The 10410-nt window shown below is 38.7% G+C and overlaps 1 protein-coding gene across 3 annotated transcripts; it reads left to right on the forward strand.

Moving 5' to 3' along the window:
• The first annotated feature begins 303 nt into the window (after positions 1-303).
• RNF7 (ring finger protein 7) lies at positions 304-6854 on the forward strand. 3 transcript variants are annotated; one of them, XM_031032566.2, is made up of 4 exons: positions 304-552; positions 4719-4766; positions 6040-6162; positions 6339-6854. In XM_031032566.2, exons 1-4 carry the CDS (start codon positions 378-380, stop codon positions 6455-6457), a joined length of 465 nt encoding a protein of 154 aa, XP_030888426.1. In that variant the 5' UTR covers positions 304-377; the 3' UTR covers positions 6458-6854. The 3 variants fall into 3 exon arrangements, with proteins under 3 accessions (XP_030888426.1, XP_006737530.1, XP_006737528.1); XM_006737467.3 differs by lacking the exon at positions 6040-6162 and having other exon boundaries at positions 305-545; XM_006737465.3 differs by lacking the exon at positions 6040-6162 and having other exon boundaries at positions 306-552.
• Positions 6855-10410: the final 3556 nt, after the last annotated feature.

Here is a 10410-nt window from a genome sequence, read left to right on the forward strand (position 1 = left end):
ACCCAGGCGCCCCCGGGGAACAGTTAATTTGTGAGCGTGGTAAGTCCCTGAAGGCGCACAGTAGGACACCTGGTGCCTGCAGAGTGTGCTCCAGAGCGCGGGAGAGGAGGAACACTAAGCACCGAAGCCTCCAGGCTTCACACCGGAATCGCTCTAAAGGCTCTCAGCCCTCCGAGCTGCCCCAGCGAGCGGGGCAGGCGTGGACAAGCGGCCGGGCGCTAGCGTAAGATGACGTCACTGGGCCGCGCCAGCCAATCGGGGCGGCCCCTGTCGGAGGCACCGCAGTTGCCCGTGGCCTGCAGGCGGCGCTGTGGCCCGCCGGGCGACCCCACAGAGCCGCCATAGCCACCCGCCTCCCCCGACTCCGCGTCGCCGCCATGGCCGACGTGGAAGACGGCGAGGAACCCTGCGCCTTGTCCTCTCACTCCGGGAGCGCAGGCTCCAAGTCGGGAGGCGACAAAATGTTCTCTCTCAAAAAGTGGAATGCGGTGGCTATGTGGAGCTGGGACGTGGAGTGCGATACGTGCGCCATCTGCAGGGTCCAGGTGATGGGTAAGCGCTGCACGCGAGGCCCGGGCCGCGCTACGGCCTCCGCGGGGCCGACTCTGGGCGTGGGGGACGGCGGAAGAAGGCTCGGAGAGACTCGGGTCGAGAGGAGTGGGGGCAGGGGTGCCGGGAGCTGCCGCCGCCGCCTGGGGCTCAGCAGGCGCCCGGCGCTGGGAGCTGCTCTTCTAGGGAGAGAAACGGGCAGTGAGCAGAGGAATTAAGGTAATTTCAGGTAGTGATGGGTGTGGCCAAGGAAATAAAACTGGGTCATTTGATGGCAGTTAGGAGAAACCACTTCGGTTTGTGTGGCCAGGTCCATCTCTAAAAGCAAACAGCAAAGGGGTCAGAGTAAAGGCCCTGAATAAGTAGGGCACTTTAATGATTGTGGTCATACACCAAAGTGATGCTTTGGAGTCATCTTCCACAAAAACGACACCCTCAGTTCGCCCCTGAGAGGCGAAGGGAAGAAAAGTGTTCTAGCCATTGCATTTTTGGATTAGCTACTGCTGTTCCACGGGCTTTTAAATCTGCATGTCTTAGGATGGGGCAGATGGCACTCCCTTGTCTTGAAGGGGATACAGTGTGGTTCAAGAATATTTAAGGTTCGGGACGCCTGGGTGGCTCAGTCCGTTAAGCGGCTGCCTTCGGCCCAGGTCATGATCCCAGGGTCCTAGGATCGAGTCCCATATCGGGCTCCTTGCTCAGTAGGGAACCTGCTTCTCCCTCTCTCTCCCTCTGCTTGTGCTCTGTCAAATAAATAAAATCTTTAAAAAAAAAAAAGAATATTTAAGGTTCGCCGGAAATGAAGAATGTAAGCCCTTTATTCAGAAACATAAAAAACTTCATCTCCTTCTGGCCCCTCCCTATCATAGGATGCCATTTCCTGAAGAAGATTCTGCCCTGCTCTGTGTCGGGCCTTTGTGGAGAACCCACTTGTACAAATAAAGTCTTAACTTCTTTCTGTGATACTTCGAATAAAAATACTGGACCAGGCGAAACCTTTCAGAGCAGCTTCATCCTGTTATATTTTATATTTTATATGCTCTCTGTTTTAAGGTCTCAGTCCACTTTGAAAAAGAGATGCTATCTAAATGCAAGTTATATTTTTAAAGAGAGCATTTAAAATACTGAGAGAGGATCTTAATGTTTCTTGGGGGTAGGTGGAAAAAACTGAGGTTCTATAATTTGAAAACTTTGTGTCTTGCTTTGAAAAATGAGAAAATTGGAGAAAATAAACAGAATTGTTCTCTCAAGGGATGGAATTTAAACCTACCAGAATCAAGGGATTCTCAATTTACACTCTCTTTAGTACACTCTTTTGTTTTTGATTCATAAGGACTTGTTTCATAGAGGATTTACAAAAATGGGATTCAAATATTTTTTATTTTTTACTTTTGATTTCAGACATGATCCACTTATTTTGCATATTAGGTCTTAAAAGTACCTCGTTTATTGGCCTGCAGTAAAGCCCCCTTGCCCCACCCCTTACTTAAACTACAATCATAATTTTCCGGTTTGTGTGGCATTGTTAACTTATCCAGGCAACTTAATCTTTTCTTCTTTTGCAAGACAAGCTTTGCTAAATATTTTATCCTCTAAATTTTCTTTAGTTTAAAAAGAGTGTTCCAGAAAGTGTGTTTTATATTCCTCCCCAAAGAAAAGTTTTAGACTTGTACGTAGAAATACAGAATTCAAAGTAATGGTTGAAATCTTGCAACAAATAAACTCTACTGGGATATTTAGAGTAAGTCAAAGTATGGGCTATAAATGGTTCACATTCATATTAACCTTCTAATTATAGCAAGTATTCTGCTACTGTGGATTAATTTTGCAGATTTACAACAGCTGTCCTTTGAGTTCAGAAAAGTATTCTGGACTAGACCTCTGTATTTTGTTTATGAGGTGTTAAAATCCATTTGGTGGTCAGGTGACAGCAGAAGGAAGTTTGTTTTTCAGACTTCCCAAGCCTTACCTTAGTAGCATCATTCTAAAAGGTGTTACTGTTACTGTACTCCTTAGAAACGTTCTGTTTTAGATCTTAGGAATATCATGAAAGGAATTATTTTTCTTTTATCTAAAACTTTAGGAATTCTTCGATTTAGGTTGGGTTTTGGTAATGAGTCTAAATCAAAGCTCAATCAAAATTGTAATCCAGAGATTTCTAGATTGTGCAAAAGAGCCCAGTGAATTCCATTTCCTTAATATTTTGAATTCATTTCATACACCTAAATGATTTATTATGACTTCTTGATCCAAGATTTGCCTGTCAGCCTGTTCTGATGTGGTTAACACTCTTTGGTTTCCGCTCCTCTCCCTTCACTCTGAAAGGGGCAGATGGCAGAGAGAGCAAGTGTTGAAGAAGAGGAAAATAGGTTTGCTAGTTCTGTTAAGTTCTAAAGAGCCAGAGTAACCCTTCGTGGCTATTTATGTTAACTTGGACATTTGACATACCTTTTTTTTTTTTTAAAGATTTTATTTATTTATTTGAGAGAGAGAATGAGAGAGAACACATGAGAGGGGATAGGGTCAGAGGGCAAAGCAGACTCCCTGCCAAGCAGGGAGCCCGATGCGGGACTCGATCCAGGGACTCGAGGATCATGACCTAAGCCGAAGGCAGTCGCTTAACCAACTGAGCCACCCAGGCGCCCTGACATACCTTTTGGAGTCTTGTTTTCCTAATTTGTGAAAGAGGTAGTTGGGATCACAGATTATAATTCTGTGATTATACAGAACCAGAGCCATGTCTTCACCCTTTTATCATGATCCTTATGATATTTTGTTTGCCTGCCTACCTCCCCATTTCCTGGTGAGACCAGGGACCCAGACTCGGTCATTTTGGTGTCCCAGTGCATAACTCCTTATACAGAGTAGATACTCAGTAATTGTGGGATTGAAGAAAGCCTTAGGAGGCACTGGTTGTTTTTAATCCACACCAAAGAGGCCAGGGTGGTGTGTTTTTTTAGGGTAAGAGCGTGCAGAGAGGAGCAAACAAACGCCTGAGCATAATCCAGTGTAAGAAGAGGAGCAGGCTTCAACTTCACTGTGTATCTATTTTTACAGAATTCTTTTTCTCCAATTTATGTTAAAAACTATTTTTTTTTTCTGTTGGTTTGAACTTCCTTTTACCCATGTCGGACTCCTCTTCCAGCTAATGAGTGAATCCATTTTATTGGTCCCTAAAATATTCTATATTACCTCCTTCATCAAGCAAATAGTAGTACAGAGTGAATTTTGAAAACTGCTAGTATACCCTTTAGGTTCCCATTCCTAGAATTTACTCCCAAATAAATTATTAAAATACTTTGCCATTGTTGGATAAATGCTTTGGGCTCAGACATATTTATAAATGTAGGGAGCATTTCTTTCTTTCTTTTTTTTTTTTAAGATTTATTTATTTGAGAGAGAGCAAGAGAGCACAAGTGATGGAGAAGGAGAAGGAGGCTGCCCATCCAGCAGGGAACCTGATGCAGGGCTCGATCCCAGGACCCTGGGATCATGACCTGAGCTGAAGGCAGACAGCCGACTGAGCCACCCAGGCGCCCCAAGGGAGCATTTTCTTTAAAAAGAAAAAAAAGAGAGAGAGAACCTAGTACTTAAGAGGTTCTTTAAAAATTAATTTTAGTTAAATTTTTATATAGATCATACAGTCACATAATTGAGAATTTTTGGAAAATATATAATGAAAATTTTCCATCCCATCCCCTCTTTGGTAAATTTTATTACTTGGGTATTCTAGAGTTTCTTTATGTGTGTATAAGCAAATACCAATATATATGCATGACTTACTTATCATGGTATCTTGAAAATAAACTGCCCCTAAGGTTAATCTATGTGATCATGCCCAGTGAGTCTATATGAACTCCCAGTATATAATGGAGTATGGCATATTTTTCTCTAGGGGTTGCATGCACCTTGGGGACATCTTTTCATCAGAGCTTGTGAAAATAGAGGGTCGGTAACCCTTGTGAAATGGCTCCTGGTCATAAGTAAATGAGTAGAGTGCCTTGTACTTTATTCATCTTTAAACAGTTGTGTTCAGATGAGAAATTAATAATATGAGTCTGTTATCTCCATCTCTAACCCTTTGGGCTTTTATTTGACTTTGAAGTGTCTGGGTTTTAAAAATTGCATTCTGAGCATCAGAATGAGAATTGCTATTTGTTTACTTTTAGATGCCTGTCTTAGATGTCAAGCTGAAAACAAACAAGAGGATTGTGTTGGTATGTTGTAATTTCATTCTCTTGGTTTTTCAACTGCAGGTTTTCCTCTCAGTGGGGATGTTTGAATTTGCAATTAAGATTGACTTTATCAATACACAAAAACAAACTGTAAAGCAGTGATCCATTATTAATATAAAATGTGTTGGTTCTCTAAAGGCCTTAATGGAATTAATCTCCAAGGCCTTTTATTGCCTGTAATTAAGAATTGATTATATATTCTAGACATGGGCATAGTAAATATTTGATATTCAAAAAAGGAATCATTCTTTTCTATTAAGAAAATTATGAAGTAAGGAATTTGCCAAAACATCATTTAAAGTTAACTGTATTGTAGGTCAGATTTGGTAGGGTTTTATTCTAATAAAGCGCTTCAGTTTTCAGTACTCTTATGATACAATACTTAACTTTTCAACTAACATAGAAAAAATGTTAAGTCTCAAGATTTTTTCTGATACAGTTTGTATATGGAAATCTATTAAATTTTGCTAATAGTCTGGGGCTGCAAAAGTTGTCTTAGGCTAAACGTTTTAAGCAGTTCAGAGGTTTTTATGTCCTAGTTCTTGAGGTCATTACTTCTAGATTGCTATATATAAAAGCTTTTCTGAAGATGAAAGGTTAACTTTGTACTTTCTGTTTGCGTGGTTTACATTCAGCTTCTTAATAATGATTTATGTGGTATTTATCAAATCCTGTTTCTTCGTCCTGAAACAGAATGATTTCCCCTTGCTTTCTACTTCTTATAGATAATTTTCATAAGAAGATATGGGGTTTTTCATGGTTGGTTTTTTTTTTTCCCTATTTCTTTCATTGGTCTGTTTTCATATAGGTCAAGCAAGTGACAAATAAAGCCCACATTTGAGACTGTATTTCAGATTATGGGTGACTTCCCTTGGTTTAAAAAATATTAACGGAAATTGTGAGGTTCAGGACACCTTTCTTTGACCACAAAGAGACCTCTCTTTCCAGCCAGCCACTTTGAAAAGTTAATGTATTTATCACATGAGGAATTGCACTGCTTATGGATGACTTAACGCAGTTCATCACTACTTCTAGAAAATAACTCAGTAGATGTACAGCTGATGTTTAGAAGCATGTCATCTATTTACGATAGACTACTATGAACTGAAAACATTTAAAACTCATTATCTTGGTAAATAAAAATCAGGAGTATTTTTTTCAATAAAATAAAGCTCAAAAGGTTTCCAGGTCAGTGTATGACTGAGAAGGTCTGGGATCTAAGGAAGGCTCAAGTTCTTTAATCTCCTAACTTCAGGAAGACAGCATGTGGAGCTGTGTAGGGACTGGGGGCCACCACATCACCCACAGATTCTAAACAATGATGGAAAGTCCCCTAATCACAGCGCCTCATCTCACTTCTTAAGTGTAATTTACACAGGTAAGTTTTTATTTCTTTATAGTTAGAAAAAATGTTGACCAATTAGCCATCTTGATTCAAGATTATGAACCATGATTATTCGTCATAATATAAAATAACCTATAATTTGAGTTCAGTAATTTAAATTAAAATACGTAATGTCAAAATAATCTTTTTTTTTTTTTTTCCCCTTTCAGTGGTCTGGGGAGAATGTAATCATTCCTTTCACAACTGCTGCATGTCCCTGTGGGTGAAACAGAACAATCGCTGCCCTCTCTGCCAGCAAGATTGGGTGGTCCAAAGAATCGGCAAGTGAGAGTGGTGGAAGGCTTTCTTAGTGCATTTGTTTGGAGCCCTGGTGGATCTTGTTATCAAGTGCCCTACAAAGGCCAGAACTCTCCAGGGAACTAATTCTTCAAATAAGAGGAGATGGTCTTTTGGTACTCATCAGAGGCATGGTTTAGCATTTTGTTAGTTTTATTTTCAGAAATTCTCTACAATTAAGAAGATAATTTATTAAAAATGGTCTTTCCTACCTCTGTGGTATGTGTCACACACACTGCTTAGAAGTGCTTTAAAGGAGGAGAGAGCTACAAATTGAATGACTTTATAATTTACTTATTGATATCCAAAGGGCTGTGGAAGCAGTTCCATTCAGAAGAGAACTCGTTGCATGCTTATAGTTGATCAGTAAAAAAAAAAAAAAAAAAAAAGACTGTTATAGTAACAAATAAAGTGCAGTTTAAAACCCAACTCTTATCCTTATTTTGTTCCTGATATTTATTTTTGGCTGGGAGGGGGTGATTCATGAAATCTTTACTTGATACAATGAAAATTTTAAGTTTGGGCCAGTGAACAGGGTAAATAAAATTTAACCTTTGGGCATATGGAATTTCGATTGTCTTTTAGGCTGTCATCCTCTGTCTTTGGCTCATCAAGAATACCTAAATCTCCACTCACCTCACTGTTCAATCATTGAGCGGTAAAGAACAGAAGTATTTTTAAGTTCTGGTCAGATTCTGTATTAATTAAACTGTGTTTTAGGTGGAATGTTAATGAGGGGAAAATGTTTACCACTGTAGCATTGGATCAAAAAGTTTATTTTATTACACGATGTTTTAATAAATGGTTTATTCTGTTTACTTCATTTGAATTGTCATTATTACAGTCTTATACACAACCTTAAACTTCATGTTAATAAACTAATATGTCAAGTGAGTGATTTTACTTAATTTGAAAAAAAATTCATATACTCTTATTTGGTAATAATAAAACTTAAAAAGTTTAAAGTTTATTACATGGAAACATTAAGTGTGAGAAAATACTTAAATTTTATCAAACTCATTCACATTTAATGGAGGTTATTTTGTAACAGTTTAGGGACAAGTTTATTTTGAATTTTTCCATAGTAAAGTCCACAGCTATGAATTTTAAAAACTGAAGTCTTAAAAACTTTATCACCCACTTCTGCAGTTTGTCAATCTGAATCTTTTTATATCTAAGGAATGCGGATACTTAAAAGAATGTTAAAAACTAAGAATTCATAGGCTATCATATTGGCTACTATTAAGCTTTATTATGTATTTTTTCACAATTTACTGAAAAAATTACAATGTGAGGGTAAAGCATTTTTATTATATAATATCAAGAGTAATACTATCAACATGATTTATTGAAGTTCATGTTGACCTAGATTACTTGGCTGGATTGTCAAGCTTTTTTTATTTTTAAAGATTTTATTTTATTTTATTTTTAAGATTTTTTATTTATTTGAAAGAGAGTGCACAGTGGGGAGGGGCAGGGAGGGAGGGAGAGAGAGAGAGAGAGAAGCAGACTCCCTGCTGAGCAGGGAGCCCAAAGTGGGGCTCAATCCCAGGACCCAGAGACTATGACCTGAGTGGAAGTCAGATACTTAACCGATTGAGCCACACAGGCACCCCGATTTTACTTATTTTAGAGAGCACACAAGTAGGGGAGGAGCAGAGGAGAGGGAGATAATCTCCAGCAGACTCCATGCTGAGCACAGAGTGCAGCACTGGGCTCAATCTCAGGATCCTGAGATCATGATGAGCTGAAGCCAAGAGTCAGACACTTACCTGAGACACCTGGGCACCCCAGATGGGCTTCTTTCCTGTAGAGTTACTTTTTCCCTTTTCCATACGGCATTCTTTGGGAGAAAGTCACTAAGTGCAGATAACACTTAGGGAGTGGGAGGTAGGCTTCTACTTTTTGAGGGTAGAGTATTCCATTATTTGTAATTCTTTAGCATTGGATATTTATCTTTTCTCCATTTATATAATCACTTACCTATATCAGTAAATAGTGAAGAGTCGTTTTGGAGAGATTAAAACTTACCAATTCCATGGAAATGAAGGGTTCTTAGGCTACTCTGGATAGAACACCATTTTTCTAATGATACCTGTATACAGAATGATAGGGGGATAAAAAAGAAATACAAGGAAAACAGTTTAAGCAACATATTCCTAACACATTGTAGATTAAATCCCAAAGTTTAATCACGCTTTCAACATCTCATTTTGAGGTCTCCAAAAATTCTTAGTATATGCATACCAGAATTTCTTTCCCAACATACTAATATACACAAAATTGAACAGTAGAATCAAGTTCTAGCTGGTTGCTTTTCAAGCTATGATCTTTTACACTTCAGACCTTCCAAACATTTTTGTTTGCCTTAGGTAAACCTAAACAAACATTAAATTGACGCATAACACATCATGTTAATAAAAAAATGGTTTGGGTTTTGATTTTGTTTTGTTTTTGTAGAAAACAGCCATGTGATTAACGTCATATCTTACAGAAAACTGTGACTGAGAGCTATAAGTATATTACTAGCAAAGACTTAAAAAGTTATATGAGTTTCATATGGTAAGTGCTTCATTGAACATCTGTTGAAACCTTAGAATTGAGCAGATGTAAGGGTAAATATGGAGGTAAAGACCTAGAGGAATGACAAAGTGGGAAAATCCCCCTACAGAGATGTAGTTATTTCAAGCCACTGTCTCTGCCCCAAACCATATATCACAACACATCCTACATAACCCTTATTTTTTCAGGGATTTTCAACTGAAGAATCAATATAAAGAGAAGAATGAAAATAAAGCAAAAAAAATAACATTAATGGGGGCGCCTGGGTAGCTCAGTCGTTAAGTGTCTGCCTTCAGCTCAGGTCATGATCCCAGGGTCCTGGGATCGACCCCCGCATCAGGCTCCCTACTCGGTGGGAAGCTTGCTTCTCCCTCTCCCACTCCCCCTGCTTGTGTTTCCTCTCTCACTGTCTCTCTCTCTGTCAAATAAATAAAATCTTTTAAAAAAAATAATGATAGTCAACCTAGAGAAACATAGTATTGCATCATAAAAGATTAGAAAATATTACCTAAAGACATTTAATTTATTGACTGTGAAAGATGGACAAAAAAAATTTTTTTTAAGGATTTATAGGAACAAGCTAACCTGACTATGTTAAGCTTTTTTTTTTTTTTTTTAAGATTTTTATTTATTTGACAGAGTGAGAGAGCACAAGCAGTAGAGGGAGGGAGAAGCAGGTTCCTCCCAGGACCCTGGGATCATGACCCGAACTGAAGGCAGATGCTTAACCATCTGAGCCACCCAGGCGGCCCTGGATAAAATTTTGTTACGCATGATGTACTGCATTCCTCTTTAGAGTATTTAGAGTAAGTAGCACATAAAATGTTTGCAATATAGTATAGTGTATACAATACATAGAATATAGATTTTATACTTCTAGTACAGATTTGTAATTTTATAGGTAGTAAATTATATGTAGTACAATATATAGTACAGTGTATTATAAATAAAGGTAGATAGATGGATAGATAGTATTGCTTTTTCCTTGCCATAGGACCTGTTGCTTAGAGAAACATTGAAGCTGATCCGTCTATTCTTACCATTTGGTATTGTTTCAAAGATGAATGGCCCCATGGTAACTGTTGAGACATATGCTAAGAAAATAAACACTGAATAAGATGTTACATTGCATCTGAAATGAGGAATACATTTAGAGAGTAAAACGTGAATGCGTTTTTATTTTATTTTTTTTTTAATTTTTTTTTTTTTAAGATTTTTTATTTATTTGCGAGAGAGAGAATGAGAGACAGAGAGCATGAGAGGGAGGAGGGTCAGAGGGAGAAGCAGACTCCCTGCTGAGCAGGGAGCCTGATGTGGGACTCGATCCCGGGACTCCAGGATCATGACCTGAGCCGAAGGCAGTCGCTTAACCAACTGAGCCAC

Source organism: Leptonychotes weddellii, chromosome 1 (genome assembly GCF_054177405.1).
Source record: "Leptonychotes weddellii isolate Sample4059 chromosome 1, ASM5417740v2, whole genome shotgun sequence".
In the NCBI taxonomy this organism is placed as follows: Eukaryota; Metazoa; Chordata; class Mammalia; order Carnivora; family Phocidae; genus Leptonychotes; species Leptonychotes weddellii.

What these genes read in the sequence shown, in the direction of transcription:
- RNF7 (XM_031032566.2), top strand. Translation starts at nt 378, where the DNA reads ATGGCCGACGTGGAAGACGGCGAGGAACCCTGCGCCTTGTCCTCTCAC. An exon ending in CAAACAAGAGGATTGTGTTG is followed by an intron (nt 4,767 to 6,039) that starts GTATGTTGTAAT and finishes TCCTAACTTCAG; the next exon opens with GAAGACAGCATGTGGAGCTG. An exon ending in CTTAAGTGTAATTTACACAG is followed by an intron (nt 6,163 to 6,338) that starts GTAAGTTTTTAT and finishes TTCCCCTTTCAG; the next exon opens with TGGTCTGGGGAGAATGTAAT.